We start from the raw sequence: 25209 nt of genomic DNA on the forward strand, positions 1-25209 counted from the left end.
AATAAAGATAGGTTTATATATATGTTGCGTTATTCTGCACAAAATTAGCCAACACATGAACAAAAAATACTGATACAAGTCTATCAAAAACAATCTGCTGCATATAACTGGTAAAACTCTATACTAGTATGAATCAACAATAAAAAACTTAAGAAAGTATTATGCACTTTAAACGCTAGTACTGAGTCTTGCAAAGGGACCTCAAGCATTACATTTTTGACGGTTATTGTAACAATGTCAGTATTTCTCCAACCATGCCATTCTCAATGCTATATATATACAGAAAATGTACATGTACCATAAAAATACATTCATAATATAACATGATATAAGAAATCATTCATATCATACTGTCTACATAATAAGAAAATGCAAGACATTCTGTGATATTTTAACCATTTACAACAATGATATAGTCATAATTTTATAAGAGTATAAGCCTTTCAAGAAGGTCAAAACTGCAGTCAACAATCGTTATGGTGAATTAAACCACTGCACAATGTGGTAATGATTTGGAGTAGCAAGCCTACGTCAAACCCTTCACTCCATGAACTCTCTGTTTATAACTTCACATCAGAGCAAACTAAAGCATTTCTCTTCAAAACCAGCAAAAGAAGCAACAAGCTGTCAACTGTTATAGCCAGTGTTAGTTAATGTCTACAAAAATGAAGCATTGCAAAAATCTGTTACTGTTACTCCATCATTCCCACATTCATCCTTCAGCCTCCACACAGTAATTTCTTCACTGTCATTCTTCAAGTATGCATAATGAGCTCGTATTAGAAAAGCAGACCGATATTTTTTATTAAAAATAATTTCAAACAAATTTCAAATCATAGACAGAATTTCTCAAACTAAAATGATTTGTTCACAAATCAAGCAATAAATGTTTTATGATCTAATTAAAATTGATATTCTTATTGTTCAAAGCAACAATCATTTGGCCATTTTCAAAAAATTAACATGAAAGCCTGTATGATCTACAAACATTGCAGCCAAATATATAGTTACATGCAAATTTCCTCTGAACCATATATATCTGACATTCACTTAAGCAATGAACTAGCTTTCTGAACCTTACAGTCTAGCAAATTATTTCTGTACAATGTTCTCATGTGAAATTGATTTGAAAGGCTATGCATACAGTTACATCCAGTCCATTGGGATTCAGAAATTGTATGGTATATTGTAGACTAGTGAGAGGCATTGGAGACAAAGGTTTCTAGATCAATTCTGGTGGTCATTTTGTAGCAGAATAGAAGACAGTATTAAACAGAACTCACAGAAGTGAGTCAACTGAAAATTAAATGCTATTATGGTATAACTATTATGTTTGAAAAATATTCAAATAATAACTCCAAGGACATGCCCCCAGCTGTACACCACAGTATCAAACTTTTCAATAAAAATTTAACTTATTTGAAATTGATATCTTATAAAAATGATAAGGTCTAGGTTCTAAAAATCGGACAAATCTGAAGGACTGCCCCTTTAAGGTATTTCTGCACATTCGGATCAAAACAATGTAAAACTTTATAAAATCCTTACTTTTCGAAACTTCACAATATACTTTGAAAATTCGGCAAATAAAAAAGATAGGGATATGCGCTTGATTTTTTGCTAGACAGTTTTGAGAAATCTGGGTCTCACACAAGTTCGCATATGGAAGTCTATGGGAAAATCACAATTCTGATAACATTTTCACAAACAGAAATTTTTGAACTATGTAGATTTTAATAAAACTTCTTCAGGTCATAAATATAAACATATTATCATTCTATATTATGGTCAAATAAAATGTACAGGTCTGTATGCTTGTTTTTGAGATATTTGCCCATGATCAAAGAGACCCACATATTTCAAGCCGATTTTAAGACATTATCTAGAATGATTTAATAATATGTGAAACGTTTTGATAACATTTTTTATACTAAGAAAGATAATAACGTTACAACTACCTAAAGCCAACATAATGCAGAACCTCAATTGACAGTTCAGTTAAAAAAAATCTGTTTTTCAAGCTGTATGCAAGACCTTTACAAAATTTAATGAAAGTTTGAGAAAAAAGAGATAGTCAGTTATTGCACAGAGACTCAAAACTAGAGAGATAATCAGTAGATAGTCAGTTATTGCATCGAAATTATAGACAAGAGAGCTAGTCAGTTACTGCATAGAGATTCAAACACTACAGTTTACTTGTTTCCATTGTTTAGTGAGAAATTCTATCGCCTGTTCATATGTATGTATGATTGGGCTGGGTGATCGGCGCTCAGACCTCATACCTCCGTGACTAGAACTCATGTACGAACCCTAGACAACATGCAAAAATAAGAACAAAACATGATCGTTTACAACAGTTACCTGGATCCAAAATGAAAATTTTGATAGAAATATACTTATATATGAATATTTTTATCTAAAATCTTACGTTTATAGAAAATAATTAGATATAAAAATAAAACAGAATTGATATCCTATTGTTTTCTTTCCAGATTTATCAAAGTTAAGATGTAAATATTTTGCAGAAAAACTTCAATACTAGAAAAATAGTATGTTATTTAAAACAACTTCTTACAAAAGAAATAAAACTAAAGTACATTTTTGTAATTCTTTAAATCAGAATGAAACTGAATGAAACAAAATGATCTGTCCCGTGGTTCTACTTTATGAACTGCACCATTTTCTTTTTCAAACTGTTTTAAGAAAATCCAAAAATTCACAAAAATAATTCAAACACAAACCTTGGATTAATACTGAGTACTTTATTAAGAACAGATCATTTTGCATTAAAATGATGAAAGGAATGTGTTTGCCAGCTGAACTGTCGACAGGTTATTGTTGGGGTTGTTTTTCTACAGAAGATCAGAATAATAACTAAGATAACTAAACAGAGTGTTGACTTAGTAAAATGATGAAATGTTAGTCAGAGAAAATGCAACTATTGTTTTATTCATTCACTATAACACATATTGAAAAACTCATTTACATTCTCTCAGTTCCAATATCTGATAAAGTATAGCAAACTCAATTCAAATTCAAGTAATAAAATTTATCTTTATTAAAAGTCAAAACTACACCTTACATAAACAGGGGAAAAGTTTTTAAAGTTACCTACTTCATTACTATTAACAGAAATGTTTTTTTTTAATGTGTTGAGTAATAGAATGATTTCCTTACAATCTTTACAAAGGTAAAGTTAAATAGGGTCTTGATCTAGAACTGAATCTCCCAAATAACAGAACTACATCTTATAGTGGCCTTTCCAAGTTACAGCAATACTTTACATTTTCTCTGAAAATGACAAATATTATGTGAACTACAAAGCCATGTTAAGGTACCACTACCACAAAGCACTATAGTGATGAATAATGACAAGTGATGAATGATGACAAGTGATGAATAATGACAAGTGATGAATAATGACAAGTGATGAATGATGATATAGAGACAAAACAAAAGGACAACAATGATATAAGTGGTATGAGGTCTTTTCAGAGTTAAACAGTCACCCATACTATAGTTGTCATAACAAACAATGTTTTTATTTATTATTAAGGGAAACAAATTTTGCTGAATATTTGCCAAGCATGAAACTTGTAATAATGTCAGCAATTAGGGCTAATATACTACTGCACAGATATCATCCCACAATATACATGGCATCACTCAACTCTTTCTCTATTTCAGTATTTCTATCACCCACAAACATGTCCTTTATACAACAGCAGGTATTTGAACCATATTTTTCATAATTTCAACAGGGCAACACTGGATCAATTAAAACAATGTAAACAAGCAAAGAAACAAAACATTACAAATCATCACTCTTCAAGTATCTTTCTTCTGGGCATAAAATACAGTGGTTGCGATTACAGTAAGCCTTCTGTGTCCAGACACTTGACACATGCCAATGTATTTCACACCAATATGAAGAACACTGCAATTTATTTTTTAAATATCTGGCAATTCGGCTTTGCCTTAAGCAACTCAAACATGACTTGTCTGAGAGTAATGCAGCATATTTCAATGATTTAATTCAACATAACCTTTATTTTCTTAAATATACTAAACACAACAACACAAGACGAAAACAATTTTCAAACAACTCTCACATCAGCAAACATAAATACATGCTACAGTTCCAACTCTGGTCTGCAGGTCCTGGCTGACGACATGCAAAAAATCTGTAAAAATTGACATCATTAGTTCTGTTATTGGAAAAACAGATACTGTAAATACATGCCTGTATGATAATAATAATAATAAATATTTCAATAAACATAGTTTGTAATAAAAATATGTATCAAAACATCTAATACACATCAAAAAAATATGTACCAGTATAACAAATATGTATATAAATGTTCTATATTTTATGCAGCACAATTACTGGTATATACAAGACATAAAAACTCCATACATCAAAGGGGAAAATGACCGAAGATCACACCATTTCATTCCAAATGCAACTTTTAAATAATAACAACAAAGAAAAGTATTTGTCATTTAAAGAAAGTATGAAAGACAACAGATCGTAAGAAGATTTTACCACATCCTCGGCCTTGTGGGCTTTCTTCTAGAACAATAAGATACTATGCAACTATACATTTTGGTGCCAATGAACCTGATATAGAACAAGAGGGACATGATGTCCCTTTATCGCTCACCAGAGTTTCATGGCTAAAACATGTATCCTTATGGATTTGGTAAGATTCACCCAAGGAAAGACTGTGAAATTATTCTGAAATCAAACAACTTCAAACAAGGTCATTTTCATTATTCTGAAATCAAACAACTTCAAACAAGGTCATTTTCAGACTGTTCTCTATATTCTTATAAGCCCAGCTCATGACAGCCATTGATTTCAGTACTCTCGACAGTCACCCTTGGTAGATGTTCACTCAAGGGACATTAAAAGAAATTATATATAGATTAACTTCATAAATCTGTCAGCAAATTTGCTGACATTCTTACTGCTATGTGTATCAGCTATATATATCCTAAGAATTTAATGAGAAGTCCTATTTTCAGAAATTTTTTTTTTAATAACCTATCAAAAATTCAAATTTCCCCGAAGAATGCTACAGCCCGATTGCAGCCCGACACACTACGTGGGAATCACAAGTACCATAGATACCCATTTATAATGCCCAGGTTTTTTTTAATGCCCAGGACCACTCTCCCCACACCATCCAAATCACGGGCTCATATTACGACTTTCCAACTTTTGAACAAGTATGCTAACTATTTTTCGCCATTTCAAAATTTTTTTGGAAGGTTGTTCCCAGGAAGATGCAGACCAAGTTAAGTTCTATTTTTAGCTCCTGTGGTCATTCAGTGCTTGAGAAAGGATCTTACAGACCAAGTTGGGTAAAGTTCCATCCTGTAATTCATGTAAAAAAGTTGTTTAAAGGTTTGTTGATTTTTTTTTTTGGGGGGGGGGGGGGGGGGGGGGGCTTTGACCCTCCCTACATTCAGTCAAGTGAAGTCTATACCTGGATGCTACAGACTAACTTTGGTGTAATTCTGACAAGTTGTTTCAGAGGATGTAAAATGACAGACAGACGACAGGCAATCACAAAAACTCATTCATAAATTAAAGGTCAATTTACTTACAAATTCATTAAAGACATTAAGTTTCATGAGACTAACAAGAGGGCCATGAAGGCCCTGTATCGCTCACCTGACCTATTGACCTAAAGATCATCAAGATCAACATTCTGACCAAGTTTCATTAAGATATGGTCATAAATGTAGCCTCTAAAGTGTTAACTAGCTTTTCCTTTGATTTGACCCGGTGACCTAGTTTTTGCCCCCACATGACCCAGATTCGAACTTGACCTAAAGATCATCAAGATTAACATTCTGATTAAGTTTCATGAAGATACAGTCATAAATCTGGCCTCTAGAGTCTTAACAAGCTTTTCCTTTGATCTGACCTAGTGACCTAGTTTTTTAACACACCTGACCCAGATTTAAACTTGACCTATAGATCATCAAGATTAACATTCTGACCAAGTTTCATTAAGATATGGTCATAAATGTGGCCTCTAAAGTAATAACTAACTATTCCTTTTATTTGACCCCCGTGACCTAGTTTTTGACCCGACATGACCCAGATTCGAACTTGACCTAAAGACCATCAAGTTTAACATTCTGACTAAGTTTCATGAAGATATAGTCAAAAATGTGGCCTCTAGAGTGTTAACAAGCTTTTCCTTTGATATGACCTAGTGACCTAGTTTTTGACTCCATCTGACCCAGATTTAAACTTGACCTAAAGATTATCAAGATTAACATTCTGACCAAGTTTCATTAAGATATGGTCATAAACGTGGCCTCTACAGTGTTAATTAGCTTTTCCTTTGATTTGACCTTGTGACCTAGTTTTTGACCCGACATGACCCAGATTCAAAATTGCCCTAAAGATCATCAAGTTTAACATTCTGACTAAGTTTCATGAAGATATAGTCATAAATGTGGCCTCTAGAGTGTTAACAAGCTTTTCCTTTGATATGACCTAGTGACCTAGTTTTTGACCCCACCTAACCCAGATTTGAACTTGACCTATAGATCATCAAGATTTGACCAAGTTTCATTAAGGTATGGTCATAAATGTGGCCTCTAGTGTAAACTAGCTTTTCATTTGATTTGGCTTGGTGACCTAGTTTTTTATCCTACATGACCCAGATTCAAACTGGACCTTAAGATCATCAATATTAACAATCTGACCAAGTTTCATGAAGATACAGTCATAAATGCGGCTTCAACAGTGTTAACAAGCTTTTCCTTTGATTTGACCTGGTGACCTAGTTTATGATCCCAGATAACCAAATATCGAACTCGTCCAAGATTTTATTAAGGGTAACATTCTGACCAAGTTTCATTAAGATTGGGCCAAAAATGTGACCTCTAGAGTGTTAACAAGCTTTTTCTTTGATTTGACCTGGTGACCTAGTTTTTGACCCTAGATGACCCAATATCGAACTCGTCCAAGATTTTATTGAGCGTAACATCCTGACCAAGTTTCATTAAGATTGGGCCAAAATTGTGACCTCTAGAGTGTTAACAAGCTTTTCCTTTGATTTGACCTGATGACCTAGTTTTTGACCCCAGATGACTTAATATCGAACTCATCCAAGATTTTATTGAGGGTAACATTCTGACCAAGTTTCATTAAGATTGGGCCAAAAATGTGACCTCTAGAGTGTTAACAAGCTTTTCCTTTGATTTGACCTGATGACCTAGTTTTTGATCCCAGATGACCCAATATCGAACTCGTCCAAGATTTTATTGAGGGTAACATTCTGACCAAGTTGAATTAAGATTGGGTCAAAAATGTGACCTCTAGAGTGTTAACAGTCAAATTGTTGACGACGGACGGACGGACGGACGGACGGACGACGGACGACGACGGACGCCGGACACAGGGTGATCACTAAAGCTCACCTTTGAGCACTTCGTGCTCAGGTGAGCTAAAAAGTTGTATGAAATGTTGTATATCTGTTTTTCATATATATAATTAATAGAAAGGAAAGCAATAAACAAAGCCTCATACGCAGGAATATGAAAGACTTGTGTTATTATGCTCCTACTCATCACACTAGTTACACATCAATCAATACGGAGCAAATTTCACCAAGAGCAAGTTATGTATAACAATCCAATTTATATAGAATTTCCCTTAGTAAAGAAGATAAATTCTACTACAAGACTTGGAAAATATCACAACAGAAAATAAAAACAATTACTCAAACTGAGTCATGATTTCTATTCTTATAATTAAAGGAAGTCGAAAGTCTAAAAGAGGTATTAATTCTGTTAGCACTGAAAAAGATTAAAATATTCATATATAAAAGAATTAGTACTCAAGTTTGACTTAAAGCATCCATTTACCAGTATCAAATCATTCAAGCAATACAACAAGTTTCAAACTTCAAGAAGATTCAATATATCACATTCTTAGGTACAGGTACCTGAAACAGTTTTAGTATAAGCACATCCTAACAAGGGAGACAATCCATATTGGTGATCTACACCCTCTAGCATATCTCATCAGAAAAGGTAAAACATGTGGACAATTCAAAGACTAGACAATATTAATACAGATACCGTAACAATCAAACTTCCAAGCTGGAACAAGACATGAGAGAAAGGGAAAATTAAGACCACAGCAGAAAGTGAGAGATGTAAGAATTTTACTGAGGTGGTAAAAATGTGCAATACATTCCATTAAAAATTCACTGTTACTCATGATTGTCTTTTCTTAACTGTCCTGTATATTCTAAATGTTTGTAAAATATAATATGAGCCGCGCCATGAGAAACCCAACATAATGGCATTGCGACCAGCATGGATCCAGACCAGCCTGCGCATCTGCGCAGTCTGGTCAGGATCCATACTGTTCGCTTTCAAACCCTATTACAATTAGAGAAACCGTTAGCGAACAGCATGGATCCTGACCAGACTGCGCGGATGCGCAGGCTGGTCTGGATCCATGCTGGTCGAAAAGCCACTATGTTGGTTTTCTCATGGCGTAGCTCATATTATGAATATTAAGTTTTATTCAATTCAATTCCAAAAGGTATCTTTTTCTACATCTTACATGTCACCTCCCTGACCTCTTTAAGCTTTTAGTATATCAGTGGTGTTACATATAATAACTTGTTCTCTACATGTAAATGACAACTTCCCCTCTCAAGACAAAGGTAAAGAATGAAAGACTGTGGTGGAGATATTCTTCTTGTCTTGAGTTCCTTGAATTTATTACCTATAGACTGGAAAGCTTATGAATCCCTACTGCTGTAGCAAGACCAAATAAAGTGCAAATGCCTTTACTAAATGCAAATACTCTATGAGAGTGAAATGAGGGCATTCTAATTTATAGAGCCCCTATAGAGAAATAAATGTATAGTGGTAAAAGTGAATAAAAAGAGGTATTTTAGGCCTCTGTAGGGAAACGAATGTAATAATATTGGTCAAGTGCATGCAGTGGAGGTATTCTAGAGCCTATGGAGGGAATTTAATGTAATAATGTAGGTATACGTGCATGAAATGGAGGTATTCTAGGGCCTCTGTTGGGAAATAAATGTCTGATGGTAAAAGTGCATGAAATGGAGGCATTCCACAGCTTCTGTAGGGAAATGAATGTATTGTGGTAGAAGTGCATTAAATGGAGGTATTCTAGAGCCTGTGTAGGAAATTGAATGTAATAATGTTGGTAAACGTGCATGAAATGGAGGTATTCTAGAGCCTATGTCAGGCAATGAATGCATGTTGGTAGAAGTGCATGCTATGGAGCCATTCTAGAGCTTCCTTTGGGAAATATATGGCAGTTGGTAAAGGTGCATGAAATGGATACACTCTAGAGCCTCTGTAGGTAAAAATAAATGCATGTTATGTTGGTAAAACCACATGAAATGGAGATATTCTAGAGTCGCTGTAGGGAAATGAATACTGTTGGTAAAAGTGCAGGAAATTTAGGCATTCTAGAGCATCTGTAGGGAAATGAATGTACGCTGATAAAAGTGCAGAAAATGGAGGCATTCTAGAGCCTCTGTTAGAAAATGAATGTATGTTGGTAAAAGTGAAGAAAATGGAAGCATTCCAGAATCTCTGCGGGAATGAATGTATTCAAGTAAAAGAGAAGGAAAACAGGACATTTTAGAGCCTCTAGAAGAATGTATTTTGGTCAAATCTATATCAGTATGGTGCATTGAACACTTTACTGAAAGACCCTAAATTTTTACTTTCGTTTCTTTTTGGTATGCTTTGACCCTGACCTTAAAAGTCATAATTCAGAAATAGTATTTTTTCAAACCTGGTATGCATAAATATACCACAGTTAAGAAAAGACGCAACAAAGTCAATAGAAATTATTTAAAATATTTCAGTCAAGTGTCACTCTTAACTTACTCTCTTTGGTGCAGAAGGTTGCCCCTAAAACAGCAAAATAATAATGAAAATAATTATAATAATGAAATCATATATATTTACTATAAAAAGAGATGACATGCTACAATGAAATGAAATGAAATGAAAGGAAATTAATGAAAATATTTATATCTACATGAACTTAAGAGAAAGTGCCTAATTTACAATAGGTAGAAGATAAGGAAGACAAGAATCTACTTAAAAAGAAATGTATATCAATCAAAGAGTGGAAAGTGAGAAACTTTTAATGAAAGACATAAAACTCTAAAGTATTGTCTAAATTTTGAGTCAAATAAAACTTATAACAAAAAAGTAGCAAAAAAGTAAAACATGCCTTTTTAAAATGATCAAAACAACTAAATAAAGCTGTGGAAAGGGTCTGGATCCATTTGCTAAAACCAATTTGCTTTTGTTCTCAAACTTTCTCATCAAAATTTGCTCATGACTTTAATGGAATGCTTAAATTTCAAATAGAAAGAGCTTTCACAAAAGTGAAAAAAAAAAAGAAAAAAAAGGGACAACTAGAAATGTGTCCATGGGACACAGATGCCCCCACTATATGACAAAGGACACAATTTTTTTCCTAGGTCAGGGGCCATAACTCCTATAATACTGAATGAATCCGGACGCAAAACCCCAGGTGCACAACTGCACATGCTGACCAACATCCCTGTAAACTTTGGTGACTCTACGCACGACACAACATTAAAATGACCAATTTTTAACTAAGTCAGGGGCCATAACTCCTACATGACTGAATGAATCCGGACGCGAAACCCCAGGTGCACAACTGCACATGCTGACCAACATTTCTGTAAACTTTGATGACTCTAGGTCAAATACTTTTGGAGCTACGTGCGACACAACATTAAAATGACCAATATTTTACTAAGTCAGGGGCCGTAACTCCTACATGACTGAATGAATCCGGACGCGAAACCCCAGGTGCACAACAACACATGCTGACCAACATTCCTGTAAAGTTTTGTGACTCTACCTCGAATACTTTTGGATAGGGATGGGAACGAATATTCGAAAATCGGTCGAATATTCGAATACGAAAATCGAATTTGAATATTCGTAAATTATTGTATATTTTTTCCAAAATAAGTATCATTGATTTTGGGCAATATGAGCATGCTAATTCTACAGAATAAAACCATGTCATGTTTGTTTATCGAGTATCAAAAGATGTCCAATTAAGAAGAAAATAGTTGGCAGGGGCCATCGTTACGGATTAACAGTTTACAACAGGCGTCAATGTGTCAGATGCATGTCAAAAGATGTCCAATTAACAAGATAATTGCAATGCATAATTACCTGGGGTCATCGCTACAGATTAACAGTTTGTATTAGGCATGAATGTGATATTTTTTTTATCTTTTGTTCATTTTTATTGGCGCCTGTTTTATGTAACAAGTTGTAGATTTTTTTTTTTCGAAAACAATACCAAACTTGTAGATATTGCCGATCTTTTCACAATATTTTGTACGACGTTTCAGACCATCCGCAGAATCGGTTTTCATCCGTAATCGGCCGTATTCGAATTAAATGTTGAAGTACTTAATAATAAAATCAAGAAATAACATATGATTGATGCATAAGTTCATGTTGAAGGAGGTTTAAGTCTGCCTTACTTGCTTTTTACACGACGATTTTTACACGCCAATTGAAAAATTTCAAAATGGCGGCGGTAATACAACAGTGCGTCACTTTTTTAAATGGGACAACCTGCTATTTCTAAATAAAATTGCGACGGTCTAAATTATAATCGTTTTGATTTTTTGTATCATTTTGAAGCTAAAACACTGAATTAGTTAAATATATTCATGATTATACTGACAGAACTGTGAAATAAAACGCTAGGATTGGCGGGTTTTGCTAGGTAGGATCGGGTTACCGGAAACAAACATTTTTTTGGCCTAATTAAGTACGATGATCCACGCTTTAAACAAATGAATACGTTGTGTATATGCCAATCACTTCATAAGAATTTAAAGCTTCCATTAAAATAAACCGAATATTCGAATATATTCGAATAAGGCAAACCGAATATTCGAATATTGATTTCAGTATTTGTTCCCATCCCTACTTTTGGAGCTAGGCGTGACACAACACTAAAGTGACCAATTTTTACAAAGTCAGGGCCCATAACTCAAACATGATTGAATGAATCTGGACGTGAAACCCCAGGTGCACAACTACACATGCTGACCAACATTCCTGTAAAGTTTTGTGACTCTACGTCAAATACTTTTGGAGCTAGGTGCAACACAACATTCTCGGAAGGACGGACGGACAAGGGCAAATCTATATGCCCCCCCTCCCAAAGTGGGGGCATAAAAATGTAGAAGCCTTGGTTACAAATGGGAAGAGAGTGGGTAGGCAAGCAGGTAGTTCAGTCAACAAAACATCAGAACTATATTCCAAGGCCCCAGGTTTGAATCATGGTCTGCCTTCATATTTTTCTCCCCCCTGTGACATATGGCACCCAACTGGGTAACAACGGTTAGTCCCTGATGCCTGTAGTTGCTTGATTTATTAAGTACCCACTGAAATTCAAGAATGAATTTCAAGATGGTTGAGAAACATGTCACAGTATGGGACTTGATTATTTAAACAGGAAAAATGTGTAGGAAGCTGAGTAGCTTAGTCTGTAGAGCATCAGAACTTATTTGAAGATCCCAGGTTTCAGTTCCAGTCTGGCTGAACATTTTTCTCATCCCGTGACAAACAGTTATTTCAAAATCTTATTTCTTATACAGTTGCAGCCATTTCTGACACCGTAACACCATGGTCAAAGTCACTCTTTCTACAGAACTAGTGTAAGAACAGAACTACAGAGGAAAATTTTGTAAAAGTTCTCAGAAAATCACTTAATTGGTGTTATTAAAGCCCACTGAACTATTTCAGAACAGAAGTTGAAATTTTATGTATTGCTGAACTCTTTTAGAACAACAAACTGGTGTTAGAGTTCACTCAATTATTTTAGAACAGAACTTGAAATTCAACAAACTGGTGTTAAAGTCCACTCAACTATTTCAGAACAGAACTAGAAAATCGATAAATTGGTGTTAAAGTTCATTAAAGAATTTCAGAACAGAACTTGAAATTTAACAAACTGGTGTTAAATTTCACTGAACTTTTTTAGAACAGAACTAGAAAATCAACAAATCTGCATTAAAGACCACTCATTAAACTGTATGTAAGTCGAACATATTGAAGAAATAAAAAACTTAAAAAAAAAAGGAGAAATGTCAAACTTGTGGCAAGCTAACAATTAATTTTTCTCTTGTCATTGATGATTAGAGGATCTATTAATTTAAAGTAAGGTATATAATAAATTCTTTAAAAATATGTCATTTTCAAAAATCTCTTATTAAATGAAGATGTCTTTTCCATAATGTTGATACTATTCAATGACATTTCAAAATAATACTATAATACTTGTGCTTAACTACTAAGTACATAAAACCTGGTGACAAGTTATCAAATAACTAAATCTTTGTTCTATACAATTTGTAATATCTTTAATGTTTTTACACACAACATCAACATTTCCACTGGAATCCTGAAAAAATATGTCAAATTTTCAATTAGTTTAACAACACAAAAGCATAAGTAACACACAGAATCCAATGTCAAAATAACTTTGAATCCAGAACATCCTTCATGTATCATAAGCAAGTTGTAGTAGCAGGTGTTTACTATTTTATATATATATATATATATATATACTGTTATAGATCCAGAATAAACCAAATATAGGCATCCAACAATTTCAACCTTGCAAACTCAGTGGTTAAAGTCATGTTTTCCAACTGATCATGTTTTTCATTATTCCAGTCTTGCCCAAAATGACATCCTGCCCATAATGCTATTCTGCCAAAAATGACAATCTGCCCATATGACATCCTACCCATAATTACATTCTGTCTATAATGACATCCTACCCATTATTACATTCTGTCTATAATGACATCCTAACCATAATGACATTCTGCCTAAAATGATATCCTGCCCATAATGACATTCTAGTGACATCCTGCCCATAATGGCATCCTTACCATAATGGCATTCTGCCAGTAGTGACATCCTGCCCATAAAAAACTTGCTTTAACACATGACAGAATATTCTGCATGCCAGTAAGGGGACTCTCTCAAAGCTTGAACCTCTACCTGTCCTGCTGAGGGTGGGGCAGCAGCCACACCTGGTACATATGATGAAGTATATATTTCACCAATATTGGTTGAAACCACTTTTGACGATGGGGGCGGCATACTCTTACCAGCACCTGGGTATCCACTATACATGCCATAGGCTGGGTACTTATGATACAGGTAATATATACAGATATATATATATATAGCATACAGTATATCACGGCAAAAATGTATGAGAACATATATCTGAACTGTTATAAACATATCATTCTTCATATCTACTCAAATAAAATGCCCATAACATTATGCAAATTCTCTATATAATACAATTACGGTATCAGCCACATTTCCATCAAGAGCTAAATGCCTAACAAACAGGTAAAAATACAGACCATGACTTTCCTTTTGGATTTTCTATTTGTAATATGTAACAAACAGTATCTTATGTAATCATAGATATGCTTAGCATCTATAATAATCAATTCTCCACATACATAAATCAGAAATGCCTCCCTTTAAACAAAACATTAGAGACAGGAAATATCATCAAAATTGCTTTCTCAACAGAAATCACCTGTTTCTAATTAATCCTTATCTTCATAGACCTATAATGCAGATACGTTAAGAGTTTCTAATGTAGATATCAGCTAAAACCATAGATAAAACAAAAATATAGAAGTGTTTCATGACAAATCTTGCGAAAGGTCCAAAAACTGTATTGAGGAGATAAGCAAAACTGCTTATGAGTGAATGTTTAAGTCTGTAAAGATCTTCTTGGTGGAGGACAGAAAGGTCATGCTGATGTGTGAGAGTGAAGCAAAACTCAAAACAAAACTCGTGTAAGTCAAAACAAAAACATAGGGAAAGATAGATCTAAGCTGGAAAAATTTGTAAGAGTCTTGTGATAAAATAGCAGGGTAGAATATATCTTTAACCCAAAATATGAAGGGAAAATATGGAGAGCCAATTAAACAGTTTTAACAAAAGAAAGAAGGAAAGAATGGAACAGTTAAATTTTCTTTTTTATAATCTGACTTCTAATTTTCTTAAAATGCCTCAAAAAACTGAACTTAACAATGGGAAATTTCAGAAATGTCAAATTATATGACAGATTTACATAAAGTGGTTACCTGAAAATGGTAGTGCTTCAAGACATAGTATGTATACCCATCTTTCAAATAGATAAACGGCATTTTTTTGTAGATCTTGACATTTGTAATATCAATATTTCCCAGGAATAAATTCTTTTATATTTGAAGCATTAATCTGGTGTAACTATTGTCTTGAAACACAAGGGTTATGTGACAAAAACTAAATCACAGCAGCAGACGTTCAGCTGGCAATCACATGGCCTGTAAAGTTGCCATGGCAACAGGTCAAGTACTTACAGGTTCCGCTGACAACATGGAAGAGTGCTGGGCACGTTCCATACCCTCACCCTGACCATATGGATAACTGTGGCCAGAAGGGGGCTGGTTGTACTGACTAGGGCTCCCACCCTGCCAGCCATATGGCTGGCTGTATGGCTGACCACTTGGGTCGTAACCTGGGGCTGCCGGGTACTGGCCTGGTACAGCACCAAAACCCAACTGCTGGGGTGGCTGCTGATAGGGACCAGAATTATAAGGAGCATTAGGCTGTCCATATGGATTTGGCTGGTACCCAACATTATAAGCAGGGTGGGGAAAATACTGGCCAGGCTGCGAAGGTGGAGGCTGGTAACCAGCAGAACCAGCATATGGGTCATACTGACCACCGGGCATTGGCTGGTACCCTTGATTGTATGCGTCTGGTGGAGCATATGGATGACTTGGATTATAAGGATTTGGCTGATAACCTTGGGCCATGGGAGGTCCGCCATAAGGACCCGATGGGTACTGATTGAATATTGAAAAATCTGGTAAAGGTTCTGCCCGTTTAATATCAGTTTTAGTTATGAGATCAAATCCCAATGGGGGTGGGTCACTCCCTGCATAGGGGTCATGTTGCTCGGGTGCACTGCTGCCATATTTCTCATCCAATTGCCTAAGCTGGGTAAAAAAGAGAGAAATAATTGCACAGTGTATCACTCTGTAAAATAATCCTGAAAGCACATACAAAACTAACTCAATATATATGTATACACATCATTCACATCAAAGGTAAAGTGATCTTTACAGAGCTGTAAGTTCTTTTTATCATACTCAAAAAAATTCAACAAATCTTCGAAAAAGCATAAGAAAACATGCATGCACTTTGAATTATTTGACCTTACTGTCGTATTGGAATGAAGTAATAAATCATATACCTAAAAAGTATCATATGATGGAAAAACCTGAGCTAAATATTCAAGTCATGGACTTGATTGTCTTCTTATTTTCCAATAGCTAATTCATGGTCACTCCAACATTTTGTTGTTATATTATAGAACAGACTCAATCCCCCCAGGTTTAACCAGGGTAAGAGGACATCAGGTGCTCCTTCATGTATAATCCCAAGGCATCTTGACAGAATTATCAACCTCTAACTGTACTATCGACCTCCCACAATTTAAGTTCTGGCAAGTATTGAAAGCATTATTGCTTCCCTCTACTGTCTACAATCTTTATCTACAGTATATCAAACTAGTTATATCATGTATATGACACCCTGAAATATAACTAGGAAATGAAGAAAAAAATGTATATATTACATACAGTTTAAGTAAGAAAGCTGTTATGAAAATATCTTACCTGGTTATCAGCCAAGGAGGTGCTTTCATCCATTTCTCTGAAAGTACAAGACAAAAAAATTCTGTTTTTCTTCTCCAAACTTTTTGCTGCTTCATCTTAATTGTGACAGTATTGTTTTATTATACTTTTGCTTATGATTGAAATATATTTTGACTATAAATGTACAAGTTTAACAACTCTTTCTTGACCCAACAATGCGGTTGATTAACTAATTAAAATTATTAATCAAGAATATTAACATTATAAATACCAATTTTGACAAATAACATTTTGTCATTCTATATTTGATATCAAGTTGACAGATATCTCAAAAGAAAATGGCACAACTATTATTGTAAAAGGGTTTCAATTTTAAAATTTATGTAGGAAAACAGGTAAATGGTCAGGCAAACGGCTGCAGACAGATATGAAATAGAAACAAGAATCAACAGATCGGTTTTCTCACATGGATTTTCAATCCTATAAGTGCAAAAGTTCACTTTTACAAACCTCAAGATAAGTTCAGTTTACCTCATTTTGTGTGATATTCAAGTCAGGGAGTCAAACTGGTATTAACATTTCAATGGATTAACCATTCAAAATAATTAGTCAACATTTAATCTTTGGTCTGCATGTTTTATATGACCTACAGCGTCAACATCACTGACTGTGCATGCTAGGTTCCAATCTTATTTAGGACAGAAACTGATTTTGAGGAAATAGAATATTTCGTTAGTGTTTCAGTATCACAAGCATGCATGTATCTCAATCAAATGTCAGGTGTGAGACAGTATATAGTAACCTACAATGGTGTTCCTTTGACAACTCCAGAATCACTTTGTGAAAGAAATACAGGAATACATCAGTGTCATAAAGGGATGAAATTTCTCTGTATTAAATACATAACTGATCCCTTATAAACATAAACTAGACTTTAATAGTATAATAAAATAAAATTAATAGATTACTTACACAATGGAACATATTAAAACAGATATTATATTACATACTTGAAAAGACCTTTTTTAACCGCTGTATTGAATTTAAAGTCACTGCATAAATACTACTCCATCAATTTGTATGATGTTTAGTATGGTATGATATCAAACTAATTCTTATCTTATTCAGATATTTATTTACACCGCTTTGGCAACCTGAACTTACTCTGTTGTTCCCGCCTTTTCTGTGAAGATTCTAAGAAGGAACTGTCCTTGCTGGTTAGGTTCGAAAGTAGATGGGATAATGACGTACGTTCCCGGAGACAATTTGTGACGTCCACACACTTCACGCATGTTGATGAACGAGGGTGATTTAGCACAACTGGCATTGTACTTGAAGAAACGAACATCCAGTGGTCCTGATCCACAACTGCCATCCTCCTTCATCTAATGTAAATTGTAATAAACAATGAAAAAACGAGACTGAAAACCATCTAATGTAAATTGTAATTAACTTCAGTTTTCACTTGTTAAAGTTAAAACAAAACTGAAAATCATCTTTACATTTAGAAAATAAAAAAATATATAATATTATCTTACTTAACAAAAAAAAAAAAAAAAAAAAAAAAAAAAAAAAAAAAGAACTATTTCCACCCCTCTTGCTCAAAACCATATTACATTTTGTATTTTTCTGACTGTTACCTGTTACACAGTCAGTTTTGAATTTATGTTGAAACATTCTAAATTTCAATTTCTTGCCAATAAATCAGTTAGCTTCACTATCTACAATTAAAGACATGAACTTCAATACAATATGGAAATAAATCCAACCTTATAGATAACATAACCGATGGTTAACATGTCGAGCCCTTCCTTACGCTTCTTACGTCTATCTTTCTGCAGCAGACCAACCAACATGGTACAGAGGTCATCTTCATCATCATCGGGGTCAGTAAGGACCACTCGATACTGGGGATTGGTGGCAAATGTATCTTTATTAGAAATAAGAAACTGAATGAAAAACAAATAATCTTTACAAATGTGTAATACACTCACAATAACTTTTCATAAATTCTAACATGAGCTCTTATATAAGGTAAATTAACATTTAATACTACATTATATTAAACTGCAGGCTTGCTCGCACAAGTACTTAATGTCACAAAATATCACTTCAAGCAAAAGATGGATCTGCTGTCAAGCTAATACCATTTGATATTTCAGTACGGAATGTAAACCATGAGCTGACTTAATAAGAAACCCAATATTATGCCATTCAAGATGTTGAAGGATTAAAATCAAGACTGTTATTAACAAGAGGACCATGATGGTCCTGAATCGCTCACCTATCTCCACATGACCCAGTGTTCAACTGAGTATGACATCGTTATTTCTATTATTTGACATAGTGACCTAGTTTTTGAGCACATGTGACCTAGATATCATCAAGATAAAAAATTCTGACCAATTTTCATGAAGATCCATTGAAAAATATGGCCTCTAGAGAGGTCACAAGGTTTTTCTATTATTCGACCTAATGACCTAGTTTTTGAAGGCACGTGACCCACTTTTAAACTTGACCTAGATATCATCAAGGTGAACATTCTCACCAATTTTCATGAAGATCTCGTGAAAAATATGGCCTCTAGAGAGGTCACAAGGTTTTTCTATTTTTCGACCTACTGACCTAGTTTTTGACCGCACATGACCCAATTACGAACCTGACCTAGATATCATCAAGCTGAACATTCTCACCAATTTTCATGAAGATCAATTGAGAAATATGGCCTCTAGAGAGGTCACAAGGTTTTTCTATTTTTAGACCTACTGACCTAGTTTTTGACCCCACGTGACCCAGTTTCGAACTTGACCTAGATATCATCAAGATGAACATTCTGACCAATATTCATGAAGATCTCATGAAAAATATGGCCTCTAGAGAGGTCACAAGGTTTTTCTATTTTTAGATCTACTGACCTAGTTTTTAACCCCACGTGACCCAGTTTCGAACTTGACCTAGATATCTTCAAGGTAAACATTCTGACCAATTTTCATGAAGATCCATTGAAAAATATCGCCTCTAGAGAGGTCACAAGGTTTTCCTATTTTTATACCTAATGACCTAGTTTTTGACCGCACATGACCCAGTTTCGAACTTGACCTAGATATCATCAAGGTGAACATTCTGACTAATTTTCATGAAGATCCATTGAGAAATATGGCCACTAGAGAGGTAACAAGGTTTTTCTATTTTTAGATCTACTGACCTAGTTTTTGACCCCACATGACCCAGTTTCGAACTTGACCTAGATATCAAGGTGAACATTCTGACCAATATTCATGAAGATCTCATGAAAAATATGGCCTCTAGAGAGGTCACAAGGTTTTCCATTTTTAGATCTACTGACCTAGTTTTTAACCTCACGTGACCCAGTTTCGAACTTGACCTAGATATCATCAAGATGAACATTCTGACCAATTTTCATGAAGATGCATTGAGAAATATGGCCTCTAGAGAGGTCACAAGGTTTTTCTATTTTTTGACCTAATGACCTAGTTTTTGACCCTACGTGACCCAGTTTCGAACTTGACCTAGATATCATCAAGGTGAACATTCTGACCAATATTCATGAAGATCTCATGAAAAATATGGCCTCTAGAGAGGTCACAAGGTTTTTCTATTTTTAGACCTACTGACCTAGTTTTTGAAGGCACGTGACCCAGTTTCGAACTTGGCCTAGATATCATCAAGGTGAACATTCTGACCAATTTTCATGAAGATCTTGTGAAATATATGGCCTCTAGAGAGGTCACAAGGTTTTTCTATTTTTAGACCTACTGACCTAGTTTCTGATGGCACGTGACCCAGATTCGAACTCGACCTAGATATCATCAAGATGAACATTCTGACCAACTTTCATAAAGATCCCATGAAAAATGTGACCTCTAGAGTGGTCACAAGCAATAGTTTACGGACGCACGGACGGACTACGGACGACGGACACCGCGCGATCACAAAAGCTCACCTTGTCACTTTGTGACAGGTGAGCTAAAAAGATATGGCATCATGAAAAGTAACAACTGTGTTTTGTATAAACAAGAGGGCCAAGATGGCCCTAGGTCGCTCACCTAAGAAACACTCCGTAACAGTGTAAAACATGTTTGACCTAGTGATTTCATGGAAACAAATATTCTGACCAATTTTCATTAAGATTGGACCAAAAAATTGGTCTCTTGCGATAAAACAAGCATTTTCTTAGATATGACCTAGTTTTTGACCCTAGATGACCCATGTTCAAACTCGACCTAGATTTTATCAAGGCAATCATTCTGACCAAAATTCATGAAGATCAACTGAAAAATACAGCCTCTATCACATACACAAGATTTTTCTTTAATTTGACCTAGTGACCTAGTTTTTGACCTCAGATAACCCATATTCAAAACCCACCTAGTTTTCATCAAGGCAATCACTCTGACCCCAAAATTTCATGAAGATCAATTGAAAAATACTCCCTCTATTGCATACACAATGTTTTTCCTTCGATTCGACCTAGTGACCTAGTTTTTGACCCCAGATGACCCATTTTCGAAATCAGCCTAGATTTTATCAAGGTAAATCATTCTGGCTAAATTTCATGAAGATCAGTTGAAAAATACAGCCCCTATTGCATACACAAGGTTTTCTTTGATTTGACCTAGTGACCTAGTTTTGACCCCAGATGACCCATTTTCGAACTTGGTCTAAATTTCATCAAGGCAATCATTCTGACCAAAATGCATGAAGATCAATTGAAAAATACAGCCTCTATTCGCATACACAAGGTTTTTACGCGATATGACCTAGTGACCTAGTTTTTGACCCCAGATGACCCATTTTTGAACTTGGCCTAGATTTCATCAAGGTAATCATTCTGACCAAAATTCATGAAGATCAATTGAAAAATACTGCCTCTATTGCATACACAAGGTTTTTCTTTGATTTGACCTAGTGACCTAGTTTTTGACCCGAGATGACCCATTTTCGAACTCGGCCTAGATTTCATCATGGCAATCATTCTGACCAAAATTCATGAAGATCAATTGAAAAATACAGCCTCTATCGCATACACAAGGTTTTTCTTTGATTTGACCTAGTGACCTAGTTTTTGACCCGAGATGACCCATTTTCGATCTCGGCCTAGATTTCATCAAGGTTATCATTCTGACCAATATTCATGAAGAAGAAATTGAAAAATACAGCCTCTATCGCATACACAAGGTTTTTCTTTGATTTGACCTAGTGACCTAGTTTTTGACCTGAGATGACCCATTTTCGAACTCGGCTTAGATTTCATCAAGGTTATCATTCTGGGCCAATATTCATGAAGATTAATTGAAAAATACCAAACCCCTATCGCATACACAAGGTTTTTCTTTGATTTGACCTAGTGACCTAGTTTTTGACCCGAGATGACCCATTTTCGAACTCGGCCTAGATTTCATCAAAGTTATCATTCTGACCAATATTCATGAAGATTAAATGAAAAATACAGCCTCTATCGCATACACAAGGTTCTTCTTTGATTTGACCTAGTGACCTAGTTTTTGACCCGAGATGACCCATTTTCGAACTCGGCCTAGATTTCATCAAGGTTATCATTCTGACCAATATTCATGAAGATTAATTGAAAAATACAGCCTCTATCGCATACACAAGCTAAATGTTGACAGACGACGGACGACAGACGACGGACGCCGGACATCGAGCGATCAGAAAAACTCACCTGAGCATTGCTCAGGTGAGCTAAAAAAACAGCAACATAAAACAAGCCAAGTGCCCCCATCTGAAAAACAAGAGGGCCCTAAAGGCCCTGTATCACTCACTTGATCTAGTTTTTACCCCAAAATCAAAAAACATTCTGACAAAGATATATGATGATCAAGTTGAAAATGTAGTCCATAGAGTGTTCAAAAGGTCTTTCCCATAATCTGACCCTGTAACCTAGTTTCTGACCTAGTGTTCAAAAGGTCTTCCCCATAATCTGACATTGTGATCTAGTTTCTGACCTAACGTAACACAGTTTTGAATTAAATCTAAATTTCATACAGAAAAACACTCTGACAAAGTTTAAAGAATATCAAACAGAAAATGTTGTCTCTGGAGTGTTTATAAGGTTTTTCTATGACGACATTTATTTTCGACCTCGGGTTATCCAGTTTTGAACTTGACCTAGATTCATAGACACAAATATATTCTGATAAACTTTAAGAAGATCAAACAGAAAATGTGACCTCTAAAGTGTTAACAAGGTTTTTTCTATGATTTAACCTAATGCCTTCATTTTTACCTCTGGTATACAAGTTTTATACTTGACCTACTTTTATAAAGACAAGCATTCTATGAAAGCTTTAAGAAGATCAACTGTAAAATGTTTTTCTATGATTTATTATATGTCCTAGTTTTTGACGTCTGGTAACCCTGTTTGAACCTAGTGTTTATCAAAACAAACATACGTTTGTACATTTGTACTTAAGAAGTTTTGTGAAAATCAAACAAAAATGTGGCTTCTAGAGTGTTATCAAGACATTTCTACGATCTGACCTAGCGATCTAGTTTTTGACCTCAGTTAACCAATTTTTAATTCAACCAAGATTTCATACAGACACACATTTTCACAATGTTTCATAAAGTAGAAGCAAAAATGTTGCCACTGAGTGTTATTAAGAGTTACCTTCTAGTTGACCTAGAGATCTCGTTTTTGACCCCCCCCCCGGACCTCAGATGACCAAGTATCATATTCATCCAATATCTCATTGGGAGTAATATTCTGAGAAAGATTCATTACGACTGGGCTAAATTGTGACCTTCAGAGTGTTAACGGTCAAGGATGCTATGGATCAAGTTAAAGACCTGCCAAGCAGTTCAAGGGAAAAACATATTTATAAATACATTGTATTTCATTAAATCTAGTGTCCCCTTAAAGATGCTAAATGCTCCAATCTGAAGAAATTTTACATAAGATTGTACAAAAATGTTACAGACTATCTAGTTGTACTTACTGCATAATCTGAACCTTCAGTTAAGGTGAGCTAAAATCCATTAATTAGGCAATTTTCTTTACCTTGCCATGGAAACAAAATGGCTGGAAATTTTATCACAAGTCAAAATATTTATAATTTTCTCCTTTTTTATCAAATTTTGAAAAAAAAAATGATTTTAGAAGGCCTTGCAGAGAGAATGAACATTAGTACAACATTGCCTTCCCCATTAAGGAATTTATTTTTCAGTATCCCTCTTCACATTGTAAAATTAAACTAGAAGGAAATTTTGTCACAACAACATATGTCTCCTCCCCATGTATTCTAAGGATGAAATAGGGGCATGTTTGTTGGTATGCAGGAGTTTCATCGAAATCTGTCCAGCAGTTTGACCTGTGAAAGCCCGACACGATTTTTCTGCTTTTAGCTCTGGTGGTCATTTCGTGCAATGAAGCCAAACATGCCAACGGTATGCATAACTAGGGTTGTACTGATCACTCCTGTGAAGTTCTGTCAAAATCAAGCCAGCAGTTTGACCTGTGAAAGCCGGAGAAGATTTTTCTATCTTTAGCTCTGGTGGCCATTATGTGCACAAGGCAGAACGTGTCGGTGATATGCAAAACAAGAGGACCATGATGGTCCTGAATCGCTCACCTCTTCCCACATGACCCAGTTTTGAGTATGATGTCGTCTTTTCTATTATCTGACATAGTGACCTAGTTTTGAACTTGACCTAGGTATTATTAAGATAAAAATTCTAACCAATTTTCATGAAGATCCATTGAAAAATATGGTCTCTAGAGAGGTAACAAGGTTTTTCTATTACCTGACCTATTGACCTAGTTTTCGAAGGTACGTGACCCTGTTTTGAACTTTACCTAGATATCATCAAGGTGAACATTCTCACTAATTTTCATGAAGATCTCATGAAAAATATGGCCTCTAGAGAGGTCACAAGGTTTTTCTATTTTTATACCTACTGGCCTAGTTTTTTGACCGCACGTGACCCGGTTTCGAAACTGATCTAGATATCATCAAGGTGAACATTCAGATCAATTTTCATGAAGATCCATTGAAAATTATGGCCTCTTGAGAGGTCAAAAGATTTTAATAAGTTTAGACCTACTGACCTAGTTTTTTACCGCAGTTGACCCAGTTTCAATCTTGACCTAGACATCATCAAGATGAACATTCAGATCAATTTTCATACAGATCCCATGAAAAGTATGGCCTCTAGAGAGGTCACAAGGTTTTTTTTATTATTTGACCTACTGACCCAGTTTTTTAAGGCCTGTGACCCAGTTTCAAACTTGACCTAGATATCATCAAGGTGAACATTCTGACCAATTTTATGAAGATCCATTCAAAAGTATGGCCTCTAGAGAGGTCACAAGGTTTTTCTATTTTTAGACCTACTGACCTAGTTTTTGACCGCACATGACCCAGTTTCGAACTTGACCTAG

General features: G+C 35.0%; 1 protein-coding gene across 1 annotated transcript in view; it reads right to left on the reverse strand.

Annotated features, from left to right (window-relative positions):
- LOC123530255 (calpain-B-like) overlaps positions 1 to 25209 on the reverse strand; it is a 242053-nt gene that overhangs the window by 16604 nt on the left and 200240 nt on the right. The window contains exons 11-13 of the mRNA XM_053517603.1: positions 18557 to 18717; positions 17952 to 18172; positions 16809 to 16845 (exon numbers count right to left, since the gene is read on the reverse strand). Of these exons, the coding sequence (XP_053373578.1) occupies positions 16809 to 16845; positions 17952 to 18172; positions 18557 to 18717 (419 nt within the window). The remainder of the gene's footprint in view (positions 1 to 16808; positions 16846 to 17951; positions 18173 to 18556; positions 18718 to 25209) is intronic.

This window comes from Mercenaria mercenaria, chromosome 1, assembly GCF_021730395.1.
Source record: "Mercenaria mercenaria strain notata chromosome 1, MADL_Memer_1, whole genome shotgun sequence".
Taxonomy (NCBI): domain Eukaryota; kingdom Metazoa; phylum Mollusca; class Bivalvia; order Venerida; family Veneridae; genus Mercenaria; species Mercenaria mercenaria.